Source organism: Rhinolophus ferrumequinum, chromosome 7 (assembly GCF_004115265.2).
Source record: "Rhinolophus ferrumequinum isolate MPI-CBG mRhiFer1 chromosome 7, mRhiFer1_v1.p, whole genome shotgun sequence".
NCBI classification, from domain to species: domain Eukaryota; kingdom Metazoa; phylum Chordata; class Mammalia; order Chiroptera; family Rhinolophidae; genus Rhinolophus; species Rhinolophus ferrumequinum.
The window spans coordinates 51,007,094-51,026,584 of record NC_046290.1 but is presented as its reverse complement, the minus strand read 5'-3'; the positions used below and the strand labels follow the sequence as shown (position 1 = coordinate 51,026,584).

The 19,491-nt window shown below is 37.4% G+C and overlaps 2 protein-coding genes across 2 annotated transcripts in view; one reads left to right on the top strand and one right to left on the bottom strand.

The window, feature by feature from the left end:
- The first annotated feature begins 1,886 nt into the window (after positions 1 to 1,886).
- On the top strand, positions 1,887 to 16,432 carry LOC117024603 (uncharacterized). The gene is made up of 4 exons (XM_033110018.1): positions 1,887 to 1,907; positions 2,248 to 2,674; positions 3,984 to 4,063; positions 15,805 to 16,432. Exons 1-4 carry the CDS (start codon positions 1,887 to 1,889, stop codon positions 16,210 to 16,212), a joined length of 936 nt encoding a protein of 311 aa, XP_032965909.1. The 3' UTR covers positions 16,213 to 16,432.
- JMY (junction mediating and regulatory protein, p53 cofactor) overlaps positions 8,170 to 19,491 on the bottom strand; it is an 86,005-nt gene continuing 74,683 nt past the window's right edge. The window contains exons 9-11 of the mRNA XM_033110198.1: positions 18,461 to 19,061; positions 17,059 to 17,369; positions 8,170 to 13,637 (exon numbers count right to left, since the gene is read on the bottom strand). Of these exons, the coding sequence (XP_032966089.1) occupies positions 17,062 to 17,369; positions 18,461 to 19,061 (909 nt within the window). The 3' untranslated portion in view covers positions 8,170 to 13,637; positions 17,059 to 17,061. The remainder of the gene's footprint in view (positions 13,638 to 17,058; positions 17,370 to 18,460; positions 19,062 to 19,491) is intronic.

Genomic DNA, 19,491 nt, shown 5'->3' with positions numbered 1-19,491 from the left:
CTCTTGATTGTAAAATTTGAGGCTTTCAGAAAATACATAATGGGCAGCAAATAAGTTTTGTGAGGCCACGATAGCAAAAAAGAGTTGATGAACCAAAGAGAATAATCTGAAGAATAATTCTGGAAAGACCTTTAGTTTGTGGGCAGCATATAGGAATTTGTAGGAAAAGAATTTATCTTCTGGTTTCTGGTAAACTCCAGAACAAAGAACCATCCTGGGAACCCGGCTGATGGCGCTTTACTCGCTCTTTCTCCAGCCGTCTGTGGATTCTTGAGAGCCGGCTGATCAGCAAACAGACAAGCGGAGGGCGGCTGGAAGCCGCCTTTTTAGTGGGTCAGGCTCCTTTACGCTGACTTCTCTCTTCACTCTGCCTGAGGTGGAATGTGTGTTCTCAGCGGCAGATTCCATTCTACTTTTTGAATGTTCTATTCACAAGCTAGAAAGCTGTAGGGTACATTCTTCCCTTACAGGCCACCTGGAGCGACCTATTTAAATTGGCGCTACTTACAGAACCACAGGATGTGAGATTTGGAAGGAACCCCAGAGATTCTCCTGTCCATCTTCTCAGAGGAGGAAACTGAGGCCCAGAGAAAGTAAGTGACTCACACATCCAGAGCAGAACTAAAAAGCACCGTCCTCCAGGAGTCTCTGTACTTTATCACACTCGCTCATAACTCACTGGAAAAGTACAGCCTAAGATATTTGCTGCCGACAGCCAGATTCTGAATCCAAACTCAGCCTGCTGCACTTTTTTTTTTTTTTTTTTAAGTCAAAACTGTAAAATGGTCTGATTCTAGCTGAGAGACAGGCAGCAAATTCTGAGTTCTGACCTACGGTGAGGAAGTGTAGGAACCAAATCTCAGCATGGGAATGAATGAGAGGCATTTATGATTATCCTAGGACTTGGCAGCAATTACAAAAGCCTGTTCCATGGTGAAAATGACCATGTTACATTTCCATTCTTATTTGCATCTGCAAAAATAGAATAAAATTATTTCTTGGGTAGGAACATTCTCTGTGACTAGGCAATGCTTCTTTGTCCTTACTATTCCTTTCACTCTTCATATATTTCCCCTTGATGGCTATTGAAATAACATTTTATACAGAGAGAACATTCATCACTGCAGACTCTTGACTGAAGTTGAATCAGATTCTTCTGGTGAAGCAGCCACTGCCAGGGAGTAAATTAGGTCTTTCTGAAGTTCCACTAACACTCAGTCCAACTTGCTCTTACATTTTCAAACTACAGTTGGGCATGTCCAGGTCTCAGCAGTGTCCTCCATCTCTTGTCACATCTGGCCCTTCAGAGAGGGAGCGGGAGCAGGTTCCCAGGGGTTGTGATGTTCTGTCCTACTGGCGTCTGGATAGCGCCTGCAAGGCTGGCGCTGGTGCTGTTTTGGGGAGATAAAGACGACACTTGCGTAATTTAGCCCTGGACTTGGCCCTTCGGATCGCCTGCTGTGCAGGTAACATGTTTTGCTTTTGTGCAGATTCCCCAGAATATCAATTGCAGAGTTTGGCAGAATGACTAACATGGTAACTTTAGGAAGGTGACTTCAGGTTGTTAGAATCACCCTGAACTGAAGCAGCAGCAGCAGCAGCAGCATTCCCCATGAGGGGACCCCCGATTACTGAGCGACGGCATTTCCTGGAAGTATGCACACTGGTGACGCCCCACGCATCCCAGTGTTGTTTCTGGGCCACTTCGTGTCGTCCTGATGGCCGTGCTGTGCTGCAGCTGCACCAAACACCGTTTGTGTCTCAGACATGCAGCCCGATGCGTGGGGCTAGCACGGGTGTCCAGCACTTTCTGCTGTGGAGCCCCGCGAGGGCAGAGATTTCTTCTTCTTTGCTGCCTGTTGCCATGCCCTCGGATTGCAGGTGCCATGTGTCTACAAGGACATGCTGTAGGGGCGTAGTACATCCTGTTGAATGATTCAATTACTTGAGCAAGCGGATAATAAAAGTACTGACCTTAAATGTGGACTAATCAACCCAGTGTACTAGTGATACAAGAAATCACAGTGTACTGTGGGAAAACTGAAACTTTTTCTAGAAAATCCATTAATAACCAGAATAGATCTTGGCTATTTTTGTGTGCATTACAAAACCAGGAAGAATTGAGGTGGACACTTGAAAAAAATCATACTCCTCTCACTTCTAATCCTTTGAAATGAAATCATTGAGGTTAAAAGTGTTTGGGGAGCCTGAATTGGATAATTTCCTTCTTATTAGTTATAAATGTAGGCTTCTGTTTACCTAAGAAACAGGAATACAATTGTTCTCAAGTCACTTTTACTTTTTATCTCTTTTTATCAGCATATCAGCGCACAAGCATGCTCTAATGTCTCTTACCTTAAAAAAAAATACACCCTTAATTCTTACAACTATCTGTTGATTTCTCTCTTCCTTTTCACCGAAATATTTCTGAAAGAATTGTGCATCCACAAACTATCTCCACTTCCTAACTTGCCATTTGCTCTTCAGACTTCTCCATCTGGCTTCTGTCCCCACTGCTCTACCAAAAGTGCTCTCTCCAAGGTACCCAGTAACCTGCATGTCACCCATCCCAGGGAGCATTTCCGAGTCCTCATCTTACTCCTCAGAGGATCTTCTGAGAATCCCTCGATTGCACATGGAAGAAAACCCAACTCAACTTGTGGCAAAGCAAACAGTAAGTTTCTTGTATTGTTGAATAATTTTCTCCCCTCCACTTCTTTTTTTCCTGGCATTAATCAGATATTGGATTAAGCAAATTAATCCTCTATCTTTTCTGTTGTTCATCTCCTTAGTAGTTTATTCAGTTCTAAGAGCCCCTTGCCTCTTTTAAACCTTGTACTGAATTTGTAATGTCAGCTATCAGTTTCCGTTTTCAAAATGTTGTTCCATTTCTCAGAATACTTTTTATTGCAACACATTTTTGTTTCGTGGGTATAGTAATAGTTCACCTTGTTTTTCTGACAAAAATAACTTTTTTTCTCTTAGTCTCTGAATTGTCTAAGAGTTACTTCTTCAGTTTATTTTAGTCTTGGCCCATTGTGTGGAGACTTTCAGAAAAATGTGATTCTAAGCAGTCTGTTCATATTTGACAGTCAGACCCTGGGATTTTGGGGGCAGGGAGGGTTGAGCTGGCTAACTGGTAGCTTTGGGGGTAGGTTGATTGGGTGGGAGGCCAGCTTTGTCATTTGGTAAATCACCATCCCTCCCCACATACACAAATAGCAACACATGATGGTCTTTTCTATGGGACCATTTAGTTTCTCCAGAGGGATCTTCCAGACTCCTATGGGGGGTACGGAAGCCTAGCTGAGCACTTCCTGGTTCTGAAGGATTGTAACATAATCCTCTGCTGTTCAGCATTACCTCTGCCCTCCTTTTGTACCTATGTGAGTCCAGATCTTCTCTGGTTCATTTTATCCAGATAATGAGCACCTAATGTCTTGCAGTGGGAAAGGAGGGCCTGGAGGTGAGAAGTCTATGGTTCCTGTTTAAGACTTTCTACCCCTCACCTTCTCACACTACACCTCATCCCCACCTTTCAAACACAGTGCTTCCAAGTGCTTGGCCTGCTTCTCTGGACTTACTGCAGACTCTCCGGTCAGCTCCCTCCACTCAGGTCATTTTCCTTGCATGCATTTTTCAAACACTTGTCCATAATTTTCTCCTGTTTTTTATTCCTTTGCTGCCATGTTAGGGCTTTAGAAAGGAGTACCGTGTTTCCCCGAAAATAAGACCTAGCTGGACATTCAACTTTAATGCATCTTTTGGAGCAAAAATTAATCTATGACCTGGCATTATATTATACCCGGTTTTATAGTAAAATAAGACCCGGTCTTATATTAATTTTTGCTCCAAAAGAAGCATTAGAGCTGATTGTCCAGCTAGGTCTTATTTTCGAGGAAACACAGTATCAATGAAAACATGTTTCAAGCCACCACATGTAACTAAAAGTTCATTGACGTTTATATTTTTCGATTCTTTAGGATTGCATTTCCAGCCAGCAAATAGAAATCCTGCATTGTTCAGTTGCACCCAATTCTTTCTACAGAGAGCAAATGTAAAGGTAAGGTTTTATTTTTGGTGTTGTTAATTTAGAATGTTGCCTATTGCAGAATTATTTTGTGGCATCTGATGAAATTATGTTCCCTAAAGACAGAAATGTATATGATTATTGCTGCCTTTTCAGATTGTTTCAGGGCATCTAGTCTAGTCTCAGATGTTACTGCTTCTAAATTACTCAAACCTTTGGGGGTTTATTTTGGTGGAGAATTTTGGTATATCTTCAGGAGAATAATAGCTGACATTTATTTATGCATTTAATCCAGACAATAACCATATGAAGTAGATATTAGTGTCTCCATTTTACAGATGAATAAACTGAAGCACAAAGAGTAATTTGCCCAAATTCACAGGTAGTAGGTGTCTGAGTCCTTGCTCTTCAACACTGTGCCATGCTATGCTGTAACACCTTTTTACTTGATGAAATTTTAGATTTTCCCACCTACTTCCCCAAAGGAAACATAAATATTAAAGTAGAGAAGTTCAGAACACACACACAGCCAAATAAAAGGAGCAGAGAACTGTAGAGAGAAGTCTGAGATGAACCGCTTTTTCGATCGGAGCATTATATTTGGCTCTGATTTGCTGCCAACCAATGAAGTAAAATATGTTAGATTATATGTTTTGTAGAGCAAGCATGCAAATTATTTTGTGGAGAAAAAAGTTTTTGGCAACTTGAATTTTACAAGCAATTTCTAGAATTCTAATAAAATAACCTGTATTAGGGTTTTTAAAAAAACCTTTTAAAATCATGAAATGTATTGCTCATTCAGAAAAATACATAAATGCAAAGCTTACCCAACTATTGTAAGGTGAACTCCCACCTTGGGCAAGAAATAGGAGCTGGACAGCCCCACAGTTCTCCACATGCTCCTTTCTAGTCGTAAAGCTCTACTTTCCCCCAAATCGTGACCAAACCATTATAATCTCTTTGCTTTTTAAAGTTTTACTGCCTAAATAATATCGTAAATGCTATAGTTTAGTTTTGCTTTAACTTTATATGACTGGAATCATATTATTTTTTTGGCTTCTTTTACTTGACTTTGTCATGGAGACTCATCCAAATTGTGTAGCCATATTCCTTATTGCTCTCTAGCACTCCCTCGTATGGCTATACCACATTTTAGGAATATACAATTGTCCGTTCATCAGTGGATGGCCATTTAGGTTATTTTGGTTGTTGGCTATTATGAAGAATGCTGCTATAAGCATGCTTGCAGATGTCTTCCGATTCAAGTATACATGTATTTCAGCTAGGGCAGGGGGTGGACATCCCACTTCTGTAGGGAATGCCTAGCAGTTTTCCAAAATAGTTGTACCATTTATACTACCACTAGTAGTATATGCAAGTTCTTGTTTTCTAAATCCTTGACAATATACAAAACTGTCAATCTTGTCAATTTTAACCATTCTTAAGGTGCAATGGTCTCTCATTTTGGTTTAATTATATTGTTACTAATGAGGTAGACTTTTTTTTTGTATGCATATTGGCCATTTGGATTTCTCGTATTGCCTGTTCAAGATTTGGGATTTTATTCTAACTGCAATGGAAAGCAACTGAAGGGTTTTATGCAGCAGGGAGAGATCTGATCTCACCACTTTGACTGTGGGTGGAGAATGAAGTTGGAAGGAGACAAGAGTGGCAGTGAAAAGATCATTTAAGAGGCTAGTGCAGTAGTCTAGCTGAGAGATGAAGGTGGTCTAGACCAGAGGTAGTAAGGGACCCAGAAAGCAGTCGATGTATGCCAGATGTAAACTGGAATTAGGTTTGATAGGATTTGCTGGAGATTGGACGTGGAGGGTGAGGTGTGAAAGGCAGCAACTTCCAAGTTCTAAATTGCAGAACTAGATGAACTGTGAAAGATGGGTAAAGCTGAGAAGAATTGGACCAAGGGAACCATTTTGGACATATTCTATTTAAAATAGGTTATGAAGCATCCAAATGAAGAGCTCACCAGACAGCCGAAGACATACATATCTAGTGTTCTGAGAAGAGGCATAAGCCAGGAAAATATGAAATTGGGCGTTGTCATGACACAGATGTCATTTAGAGCCATGGGAAAGAATGACACCAATTAGGAAGAGACGCGTTTTTCTCAAGGTTGTCTGAAAGCTGAGCACTAGTTGGACCTTAAAGGGCTAAGAGTGAAGGTGAGATGCTATGGAGAATAATGGAGAGGTTTTTCAAGCAAAGCTCTCTGCCACTTAGTAGTTGTCACCTTTGACAATTTAATATCTAACCCCTTATGCCTCAAATGGTTAATAACATTTGTAGTGTTGTGATGATTAAATCAGATTCTGTAATTCTTCCTTTCACATCTTAACTTTCTTATTCTACTATTTTCAATGTTCTGATTAAGAATTTTGACACATAGGGAGGGTCAGACACATATTGCCCACGTGCTTTCCAAATTAACGCTCCATGGATGGACTTTAGATGGTGTTGAGGTAAGAGAAGTACTTTAGACAGACACGTGTGCCAGTGTAAAGGCATGAGATGAGCATGTAAAATGGAGATACTGGGGTAAAGGCTTGGCGTGAAGTCCTCCACAGAGAGCCTTATAGCTTTGATGCATGTTTTCTTTAGCCAGCATGGAGGCAGGAAGTCCTGGATTCTACTGAATGCACTGCCTGGCCACTGGAATCAGTAATGGGGAGGAATTTGGGATTAGAAAGATCTCAATCACCTGAGTACATGGAGTCAGTCCAGCAATAGCCAAGAGCAAATGGAGGAGGCGGGTGAGAGAAAGAAGTAGGAGGCCACTGTGATCAGGGGATGGACTCGGTAGGAGAATGACGAGGAGAATGGCTCATTAGTCTATTACAGATCAAGCAGCTGATAAAAAGCTAGGTTTAGAGAAAGATGCGCGCGCACAACTGGTGAGCAAGAAGACTTCTGAATGAGCAACATTACTAGTGGAGACATCTGGAAAATTGCCCACAGTGAGGAAAACCAAAGTGTGTGGTATGCAACGAAACTGGGGGGTCTCTGTGGAAAAGATACCCATGTTCTAACCTTGCAGCAGGACACAGTGCTTGGGAAATCCAGTTAAATGCCGTATCAATCAGTAGCTGTCAGAATGTGATGGAAATGTAGGAATTTTTGCACCAAAGAATTTTAAACCTTTCCCAAAGAGCTTCTTGTAGCAAAGAATTCATGAGCTTGTAGAACTCAGCAGGGTCAGGATGAATGAGAGTAGCAAAGGAGTCAGGAATTCTAGTCACTCCGAGATTTTCAGGAGCCATTTTCACCTCTTAGTAAAGATGCTAATCCAATAGAAAAGTCACATGGTAAGCCTTTCCCAAGCCAACCGCACCATGATTTTCACAAGGGTAAACCAGGTATGAGGAGTCTTCTGAAGTACTGTGTTGAGAGTTGTATTAATGTATCTTAAGTTTAATTCTAGAGGCACAAGGTTCTATCAGTTTGGCTAATGTTCCTCTAGTAAGTCTATTCTCTAAACTCTCATGGAAAAACCATCTAGTAATCAAAGCTCAAATATATAACGCAGATATATTTGTGGTGGGAACTCATGGAAGTGAGGCCCTTCATTGGAGAAATTTCTCATTTCTTAATATAGAATCATGGAGCTGGAAAGAAGTCCCAAACTTCTTCTGTTCAGCCCATCATTTTATAAACGAGCGTCTGGAAAAACAGGAGGGCTTGGCAGCACCTGGAACGAAGTCCCTTAAAGGATGCGCTGCCTCTTGCGCGTCCGGGGCTTCATCACATCAGCACTGGTTAAGAGTATCTGCTGGGATCTAGTTAAGCTAGTCCTATGTTTAAGAGTAAAGTCAATAATCTCCCCGTATTAGATGATGATCACAAACTGACTACTAAAATGAAAGGCATTTAAACACCTTCCAATTTTGGAAGTCAACATTCCCAAACTAGGTGGATAGTTAGTTTCACAGATGACATGAATATTACTAGCACAAATAAAGCTGCCATTAAAATATTACAGATAGTGGTCGGGCGGGGCCAGAAGTATGGGGTGGAGAGTCTCTAAATCCTATTCAACGTTAAGTATACAACTTGCTATGCTCTTTCTATTCGAAGTGAAGTGACAGTATCTACCACCAATGTTAAGCAAACAAAATGAGGTTAACTCAATAAATATCTTTTATTAAAGAAAAAAATGGAATATTGTTAAGCACCAAAACTGTATGTTGTTACATTGCATGTACAAGAGAAAGGTGATTGCAATACTTGGTGTACAAGTACTTAATTCTGAAGTCATGAGTGTAAAAAACATGAAATACAAAGCAATACAATAATTACGATGCAGAAAGTTGCACTAAAGAGCAAAAGTCAACAGTCAAAACAATTATTGGAGATTTCAAAGTATTGCTATAAATGCTTGCTTAGTTTTTTCTTTGTACTTTTAATACTTTAGAATGTTAATTGAGCATATTTAAGTATTGTAAATTTGCAAGAGTTGGCATTTACAATACACTGTGCACATTGCCCATGTAATGTTAGGGTGTTAAAGCAATCCTTAAAAGCCAAGTACAATGTGCTAGTGTTTTGCTTCTACCATTATAATATTGCACAAAGCTAGTAAATAGTGAATTGGTTTGCCATTAAAATTTTCATTTAACTGGAAAGGCTAAAAAACATGTCAGTTTCATAAGTCTTAATGGGCTTTACTCATGCAAAATGATCTGTAGCCTTCAATTTTTCATAAACTATATATTATGGTTTCAACCTTGGCAAGACATACAGTACAATGAGAAATTCAAGGAGACAGTGGGGATTCTGTCCAAACTGAAGAAGTCAGAAGTCACTGTATGGGTTGTATTATCTACTCCTTTTGGTTCACAAATGAAGGGCAAATGCCATTTGTGATTATGGAGACTTCTTAAAACTAGCATAATTAGTATTGGGGAAAACTAGAATAACTTGTTACACTCTTTGATAGTTACCCATAAAACATGCAAGTTAAATAAAAACCCCAAAACTTCCCTTGTTAAAATTGAACTCTGTAACCAACACCAACACCCACACCTTTTGTACACATCTAAAAATCACTTTCCAAGGTCCTGTCTTAACTCCCCAAATTGAGCCACTCTTACTTACACCTGACTTTAAAAAAACAAAACAAACTTTCCCCTAACCCTCAAAATAAATGATTGCTTTGAGATTTAGTGTGAAATAACATTGATAAAATATTTAATATGTCAATCTCAGAGGTATTTTCTGTACACGCACCTTACAGTGTCATAATAAATGTGTTTGGAGAAGGGGAGAAACATTTATAAATTTGGAATTCAATCAATTCCTCAAATACCAAACTGTACATTTACTGAGGGCAGAACACAAAATTTCAGAATGAATACATCTTCGAAACAACTCAATGGGCAAACATTTAACACACACACACGCAGAGAGAGAGAGAAAGACTGAGAGAAAATGAATGAATATCCAGACTCCCTCTCACCCTTAAAAAACCTCTGTTTACATACATGATAGTTTAGGCAGCAATATAAACTCATTTTGTAGGAAAAACTTTTAAATTAGATTATATTTATAGGATATAAAATACCATTGCTTCATTTTACAAAGCAATTTTTTAAGCAGAGACTCTTCTTTATGTGCTTTAACTAAAGAGCACTTTGCAGCAAAGTTCAGAAATAGCTACTGAACAATTCACTAAATAAACACAACATGCTCCAACAGTAAGGTGCTTCTACTTTCTTACCTCTCCTTCCATCTGAAATCAATCTTTGTGGTCAATCCTCTAACACTAAGCATAGTTCTTCGCCTATGCTAAGCAATAAATGGGGGATAAAATCTGTTTAAAATGTACATTTAACTTTATATTATCATTTAAATTCAGTGCAAGAATTAGGTAAAACTTGTTAAGGTTTCTGCTTTCTCTACCAAATGGTTGCATGTTAACAATGTGTCTGCCACAGTTCTTAAATGTTTTACAGCTGTTCAAAAAGATTTTTTACAAACAACCTGGTAAAGTGTATGAAATTTAACTCCCTGATAAGGCCTTTAAGCGCCCATTAGAGTACTTTACAAGTTTGTATCTGATGGTAAGTGCACAATAATGAAATTATAAAGGTAAAAAAAAAAATAACACCCTTGTATTTAGTGAAAGAAAAACTTTCCTTAGGCTAAAAGTATTGACTTAAATTTATATACACGCTTAGTGAATGTAATTAAAAAATGGAGTCTTAGGGAATGTATAAAATTAAATTGTATTAATTGTATACTGGCCCCATTCTAAACAGAGAGGATGCTGCCCATTAATTTTTGTTCCACTGGTATGAGTTTTAATTCTTAGTGTCTGCTATGGCCAAAGAATGCTTTACAATTTAACACATTTCATGACAGAAAATGGTCATGCCATAGTTCACCAAATATTGCTAGTTCGGCTTTGTAGAAACAAGGATTTTTTTACACTCTCACTATACAGAGTACATGAAAGTGCTGAAAAATTTCTATGGTTTCATGTAAGAAAAGCCCCACATTCCGACTGTGGAAATACTACACCTGATCAACTGTCATAGTTGTGTCTAAGAATCCATTTGAAAATGGACTTGAAAAATGCATTTCTTGAAATGTTTCACTTCCACAATGAAGGATTAAGGAATGATTGTTTTTGTGCTGCTCACAACCTCAATAAGCCTATAAAATATACATCAAGTAATCACAACGATTGCTCATCTTTTAAAAATCCTCTTTAGCCAGGCATTTCCTCATACTGCTACACTACAGTACCATTAGGATTTTAAATCATTAGGAATACCTTCTCTATACATGCCACATTGGTTATATACAAAATTTTAGTTGTATTAGTAAGAGAAATATTTAAAACTGACATTCAAGTGAGCAGTAACATTAACCAAAACATCTCCAAGTCATCATCTACTTGTTTCCCTATTTTACATACATTTCAGTTGAGACTAGATTGGTAAATTAACTTCTAAATTGATTCAGCATAAACAAGCAGCTGTTTGTGGATTCTTAACACGGAAATGACACATTAACAGAAATATAACTGTCAAATGTTTTAAACCATATAAACAGTACAGCCAAGTTTGGAACTGGAAACGTAAGTACCATCATAACTAAATATATACAAATTGAAATATTAACGCCAAACATGCTCATTTTATTAGGGGCAAGAAAAAAAAGAATTTAACCATGTGTACATAATTCCTGTCGGGTTCTGAAACTGCTTTAAAATTAAGATGAGGATTAAACTGGTTATCTCATTTTGATGGACAAGTAGACTTTAGTTATTTTAAATTTTAATATTGTTTGTGAGAACTCTATAAGGTTGATGACCTGCAGTAACACGCAATTCGTGTAAGTAGGAACCTGAATCTCGAAGAGAAGTGAGTGTGTTGCAGAAAGTCATTTACCAGAGAATAAGCATAGCTGGCTGCTTTAACATACTCATCTTCAATTGTGAGATAACCTTTATGAAGTGCTACAATGGGATGTGTTAAGGGCTGTGGAAACACCCCTACAAGGATCACAGGAGTCTGTACACCCTCCATTATTTGCTAGAGACTTAATTACAAAATACCTCAGGAAGATAGATCACAGGACCCTTTTATAAGTGAGCCTGCTTTTTAAAGGAATCCCAGCTGCAACACTAAATGGGTAGTAATTCCCTCTAGATATAAGAAAGTTCCAGTGCTTTCACTGTTAATTTAATACTAGATTCTCCTGTATTTTTCTAAATGTCAATGACTGAAAACCAAAACATGTTATGAACAAGGCATAAAATTGATACACAATTTTTTTCAGGTTTGCAAATTTGCTAAAAACTTTTTCAAATATATTAACAATTAAACCAATCCTTCTTTGGGTTAAAAAGCATGCTTCAATGCTTTACTGATGGTATATAGGAAAATAATCTACCCCACTCCCCAATCATGGGATGAAGATTCAGTTTATGTATCAGATCTGTATTTCTAATCTTTCCAGACAAGATGTGAGAATAAACCAATGTATCATGACAATGCCGTGCAAAAGCTCCTAGTCTTATCAGTAAAAAATATTACTAATGTTTAAGTAGGAAGATTTTGTTCTTTACAACCTGCTGCCAGAAAATTTTCTCCACAATTATTTTCAAGGAAATAACACTTTAAAGTGACAAAGGTGTGAATGTTCTTTTTTTTCCTCAGGAATAACAATTCATATACATTGGAGGGCTTTTACTCTAGGACTGCTTTCTGGGTCTGAGCCAGAAAATTGCATCATAAAAAATAAGTTTTTTGGTATTTCAGTCCTTAACTCCCTTCATATAAAGGCCAAGATCTGTCTTATGCAGAATTATACTCTACAGGATACTGTAAACGGGGTCCAAATATCTACCTTCATTCAAGCCCACAACAGTCCAGCTGAGGATTCATAATGGCTCCATTCATATAAATGCATCCTTCAGGACTCCATTACAGCAAAACCGGCACCTAGAGCTACATACGCGTTTAAAAATTTAGTGACAATACCAAAGGCTCTCTCCCAAAATTCCACTCAAAGCACGTGAAGATAAAGAAATGCCAGCTAAGGAGGCTTTTCTTTTCCGCCTGTTTTCTTCTGCATATTTGTAGAGCATACATTTTTTTTTCACTGTGGAGCATAAAATAAAAATTTAAATGGTGCATGATAAAAAGACTTAAGATCTGCATCCCTATTACTGAATCCTGATTTTTGATTCTCAATAGGAAAGTCATGTTGAATTATAATAATCAAGCAATAGTTCAAATAAAAAGACTAAAAATAATTTGAAATATCAAATTACAAAGTATTGCTTCTCATAAACAAAGCTGCACATAAAATTCAAACTGTTATAAATTCACAATTATGAAGAACTATTTAAAAGCATGGAAATTTTTACTTCGAAAACTTACAAAATGTAAGTGTGTGGTCTTCTAAAAATATGCCATGTTAAATATATCATGTGTGGCAAACACTTTAATAGATGTATCTCCATATTTTGTATCTTTCCAGATGTTACTGAACATCTTTATGAAAATTCCTTTGGAGATGGGTAATGTGGGAATTTTCAGTACATTTCCATCTGATGTTCTTTCAGTTCCTGTCCTATAACTATCATGATAAACTTCTTATTTCAGAGTGTCACACTACTTATATAAGGTGATATGGAAGAAGCTCTGTAATTTTCAAGCAGATGACCATTCAGTGCACTGAAAGATGGATTTCAAAGCAGTCCCAATACAGCTCACAGTAGATCTGTCAACCCAGTGTTCTTCCAACTCATAGCGACCCCTAGCTTTACTGGCCACTACAAGTATGTAAGTGGGTGGACAGGAGGGGAAGATGGTTAAAAAAAACAGGGATCTCCTTGAAGGCCTTTTCTTCACTGCAGTCAGAACATTGCACATCTAAAACTCATGTTAACCACCATCTACTGGAATGACTGGAAAAGTGATAACTTGCCAATTGTGCTTCCTTTTTTTCACACCACTGAGACAATACACTTTGGATCTAATGAAATCCAATTGTTGAACCAAGTGCTTAAAATTTTGTTTTCCAAAAGAATATGAACCGATCTTCAGCTGTAGGTATTTTTTTCTTTCTGTTGAGTCACCTGTTTACAAACAAAATAATAAAGTGTATTAAAAAAGGATGACCTATTAAAGGTAGTGTATATATATGTTTCCTCATACCTTTTGCAATATCCAGGATGAACACTGATAGTTTTTTCTTATAAATAACCATTTACACAAATAGTGTGCAGGAGACACTTTTTTTTTTTAAAAAAGGATATGCTTGTCTTCTTGAAGCAATAAAAATGAAAACAAAATTTAAATATGAATTTTGATCACTTTAAAGGCTGTATGTTAGACTCACTTTTATTCCTTTTACTGTAACATTTCATGTCAAAAATATATACTAAAAAGGAAAATACAATCTAAAATACTTCTCATAAACTGCCAGTATATAAGAACTACTAAATGGCATCTTTAAAATTCAGTAAGGAGCAGTTTTTGTTATATCGACATTTAGAGGACAGGATTAATACTGGTCTTTATCAGGACTTTTTAAAATTCAAAATAGTTGTGTTTGAGATTGATGAGCTTACCTATGGCACAGGAGCATTTATGAGACCTACTTGTCAGATAAAAGCTGACATGCACATGAATAAAATACTAACTTATTTTATTATAGTTCTGTATCGTCTAATACCATAGCTACATGTGGCTATTGAGCACTTAAAATGTGGTTGGTGTGACTGAGACACTGAATTTTTAACTTGATTTAAATTAGAATCGGAAGCAGTATAAATATTTATCTATTAAATGTAATCTTGTGGTTTTGGTAGGGCATTTCACTTTCACCACTGAATATTTAACATCCAAATTGAGATGTGTACGTTGTAATCTGCATGAGTAAATGTAAAATACACAATGGATTTTGAAGACTCAGTACAAAAAAATGTAAATTACACTCAATTTTTTACATTAAAAACATGTAGAAAGATACTATTTTGGATATATCATGTAACACAAAGTGTTAGTAAAATCAATTTCACCCATTCCTTTTTAAATGTGACTATTAGAACCTTTTAAATCACATCTGTGGCTCACACTGTACTTCTACTGGACAGCATCATAGTAGTTACTTCATAAGTTTAAGAAGGACCCCACAGGAAACAAATTAGAAACTCAATAAATAAAAAAATCTACATAATTATATATATTTCCTTGTGTAGAGAAATACCCTTCTAGGACACTATTACCTATAGCTACCTCTGGGAAGAGGCAGGATGAGGCAGACAGAACAGGGGACTTTCAAAAAAAGCATGTAATTACATTAATAATTTAAAATCTGTAAGAAAGTAGCTAATTAAAAACAGGAAATACAAATGATAGCCCTTTTTGCTATCTGTAGAGAAATATTTAAAAGTTCAGCCTTTGAAAATTATTTCCCAAGACCACACAAGGCAGTGCTATCCAGCTCCTTTATCACTACCTCTCAGTCTGCAGGGATTACAACTAGTCCATGGTTTGCTTGTGGTATAGCACACATTCAGTCTTTTAAAAATGGCCTTGCAAATAATTGAGGACATACATTTTCTGGAAATATTTCATTGTTTCTCTTAACATTATACTACTACATACACCAGCCAAAAAAGACAGCCAAAAAGGGGAAAAGTTTTAGGCAATTTTCAAAGTGGTATTCATCATGGACATATTCTTCACATCTGATATAAGGCAAAACTAGCAGCCAAAAGCTATAAATAACATCCTAGCCACTTGAATATATGAAATTCTGCTACAGTGTCTATGCGTTGGGCAGGACCTGGTGGAAGGAAGAAGACAAACAGGGATGGGCTGGCCTGAGCAGCTGCTGGCAGGACATGTACCCTGACTGGGCCACTGTAGGCAACTCTCATAAAAGGACTAAATACTCATTTATGTGAAGGCCCAACTGTGGAATTAACCAGTCAGCGCTAAAATGGTAGTTTCAGGCACAGGCTTAGCAGCTCACTGAGAAGATACAAGCAGAAGTAGACAAGGGAATAAGTAGCAAGCACTGCACTGACTCTTCACAAATATCTAGTGTGGGAAAGATTTCCAGTCACACACATCTGGGTTTCTAGACACTCACACACTGAGTAGACACACTGATATATTGACAGCCCTCTACAAAGCATAGTGTACATATGTATAGGCACAAATGGTTTGAAATTATTTTGGGATCCAAAAATAGTAATTATACAAAGTGATGGATTAAATCTCTGTATATAACAGGAAAAAAGGATACCAACAGCCCAAGACCCATGGCAGGACAGCGGGACTATGGAACATTGGCTGAAGCACAATAAAGGTAACACACAACTACTTATCAAGAGGAACTGGTTGTTTTTTTTCACCCATTTTGTTAAGCTACTGGTCTGTGCAGATGCTGCTAGGGAGGAAAGGGGTTGGGAATGTAGAAGAGAGACATTGGATCCATGCCTAAAAAGAATAGGTAAAAATGCTTTTAGTATATTTGATATCCACAATAATATCTCTGAACAGGTAATCAATATAAAAATTAATAACGTAGTTTATATTTTTTTTGTATTGTATCTTCAAAATCCAGATGTATTCCTGCATATACATCAGGTCTACTTGGTCAGAATCCTGGGACTAAAGGCCAGGAATCTGCATTTTTAATAAGCTTTCCCCGTAATTCTTATGATCAGGCACATTTAAGAATCACCATGATAACACGTAAATTTATTAGTCCTTTACTTACTACCTCTGGGACTATGAGTCTTCCCATTTTGGTGAATATTATGAAGCTATATACTATTTAATTTATAGTATGGGTTATCTTTACTGATTCTACATCTTTAGCATAATTTGTGCCACATTACTTTATAATTAGCTTATTAAAAAGTATTGGAGTACAACCCTCTATTACCTTAGGAGAATGCCAAATATGTAACCAATACCCACAGGGGTCCTTGATAAAATATGTATAATTTTTATATATTATGTTAACTGCAATTTTAACTAAACAATGTAGTAACTATGATAACCCTTAAAATGGTAAACCTTAGTTTTAAGGGCTTCTCAAAAGCTAAGTAATCAGATGATACAATTTTTTTTAGACTGACCTTAGAAAATTCCTTTGCAGGTAGCTAATAAAACATCGAAATTCAATGTGCATAACAGTTTGTAACCAAAATACTTCAGTTATAAAAAGCCTTTTGTTTTTTAAACCTAGAATAAGACTGTCACATTACTAGGAGTTATCTTCTTTACTTGGCTGTACTGAAGAAATTTTTAATGAGCAGGATATAAAACACAGGATTTATAAAGCAGTGTCTTGCTTTTCTATAAAGTTTCTAGAAACTACAGAAGGAAAATCTGAAGTTTACAAATTTATAATCCAAACTATAATTGAGCTGAATTAATAAATAATAAACCTGAGACTCTATAAAATATAACAGACCTCATCAGTCAATATATAAGCGGTATTACCAAGTGCTACTGAGGAAAAGTAAGACCATTTACTTGTTAGTTTTCCCAGTCTGTGCAAGGCAAAGCCTCCTCTTCATCCTCTGACTCAGGGGATGCTTCTTTGATTCTTCTAAGAGCTTCATGGATGCTCCGTGTTAGAGGGTCTGTGTCAGGCAGAAGCGTGAAGGATTCTCTCAAAACTTCCTTCTGTACCTTCTTCAATTTTACCCCCTTTCTTATTTGTGCCAAGATATTATTACTGTCATCTTCATCAGGGAAAGGAGGCAGAGGTCGCTGTTCAACCTTTTTCAGATGAAAACTACCACGCTTCAAGGAAGCTAGCACCTCGTCCATGGGTGAGCTCACTTTAGAAAATGAAAGAGAACAATTACAGTTAGGATCACACGTAAGAGGCAAACTATGTAACCTGTAGACTTTAGGACTGTGATAGCCCAGGACACTGGGAATGCCATCTATAGAATGGACCACGAAGCATGGACAGAAGGTTGCCAGAGCACAGAGATCCTAACTATGCTTATTAAAAAGAAATCCCAACACTCAAGTTCCATGTCAGGTATTACTGGTATTCCTATCATTTCTCATGTGAGAGAAGGGAGCACACTGGAGGCTGGGAAGTGGTCTTTAGTAATATAGTTGAGGCTTCCAAGGATTTCCAAAACGTACCAGCTCAATCTAAATTCAGGCAGTGACTGGGTTACACATTTTAATTTTAAAAAATTAAATTTTGGTTCATTATAGTGATTTCTTTTCATTTGGTTGTTTTATGTATGAAATTCTGCTTGGGTTATGGTAAAAAAATATTTTACAGATGGTCTCTCAGATTAAAATGTAACATGTAAAGTGTTTTATATGTTTTCCCTATGCAAACTAAAGCTCCTTAAGGGCTAGGGTTATTCTGTTCTTTTCAAAAATAGCTTTAAGGCATATCTGACATGCAATAAATAGTACCTATTACTACCTATTCCTTTTTTGCTTCTTTATAGAAAGAGTATACCAAGGTCCTCAATAAATGTGACCAGATGTTACACTGCCTTGCTAATGTCATCCTACTGTGCTAGTCCTGACTAGATGGCTTACCTCTGATGTGAATATCTTTCTTGTATTTCCCAGGTTTAAAATCAGACTTTCTAACTCAAAAGGACCACCTACTATGTATTACCAAATAGATCCATTATCACTTCAGAAGATATATTTTTAAAAACATGCCTAACAGCTAACGAAGGTATGCATTTCTATGTCTATACGCATTTGTCGATGTGCAATGGACACTGGTGGGAATTCTGCCCTGCTGTCACCTTGAAAACCTGTTTGCTATCAAATACTGCCCCCAAATAAAATGTTTTAAGTTCTGTAAGGTCCTATGAAATAAAAAGTCCTTTGATCATACCTTACTTTAATTCAATGGATGAACACAAAAATATCTTTTTTAACTTACCTCTCCTCCTCTGTAAACCTTCAGCAGTCTTTTTGAGTTTCTTCCTGGCACTGACCAGCTGGCTACTGTCAAAGAGGTGTGCTGAAGGGGCACTTGCAGACTTAGGGATCCTCTTCTCATTCCCCTCCATTCTAGGCAGACCTTTCTCCAGTGTCTCTGGGGTGTTGTCCTTAGCAACAGGCAGAGGTGGTGGTGGTGGGGGAGGGGGAGGAGGAGGTGGTGGGGGAGGTGGTGTCGGAGGAAGAGGTGGTGGGAGTGGATCTGTGGTGAGAGAACCTGGTTCAAGGTCAGTATTATTCAAAAGTGGAAGAGAAACAGTGGGAGGCAGTTCCGAGGTAACACCACTGAGAGGTAATGAAGTGGCTTCAAGTTGCACTAATGAAGTATCTTCAAGTTGTGTGAGGATTTCGGCTTCTGTTGTTTGTGATGATCCAACCTTGCCTTTTCCTTCCTCCACCTCTTCACTTTTCTCTTCTACCTGTAGCACTCCTGGTAGCGATTGGGACTGGTCCTCACAGGGCACAGGACTGGTGGCACTCCTTCTTCTTGCATGAGCCAGTCGTAACCTGGTTGATTTAAGTATGACTTGGCCAGGGTACCTCTAAAAAAATCAGAAGTTATTATAACTGGTTAAATTATATTAAAACTAATTATGAACAAATGGCTATCTGTTTTGTCCCTCAAATGCAAGATGTTATTTTGGAGCTTCTGTAATTTTCAGGGAAAATTCTTTAATAAAGTTATATAGAAAACCAGAACACAAAAGAGTAATACCTTTCAGTCATCACCAAACTCTCTTATTTACTTCTTATCAAATCCTTTATCAAGGCTTTATCCCCTTTATCCACTTAAGTCAACTGTTCAACATTACCACCTGATTTAAAAAAAAGGTCTTTACTGAATAAAATTATGAATTTAAATGGAAAAATAAAAGCGCTGTAAACTACACAACATAAATGTTGTCAAACATATATACAGAAAACAAAGGAACTACTATTAGTTTCTTACATGTATTTGCAAATGCTTGAGTA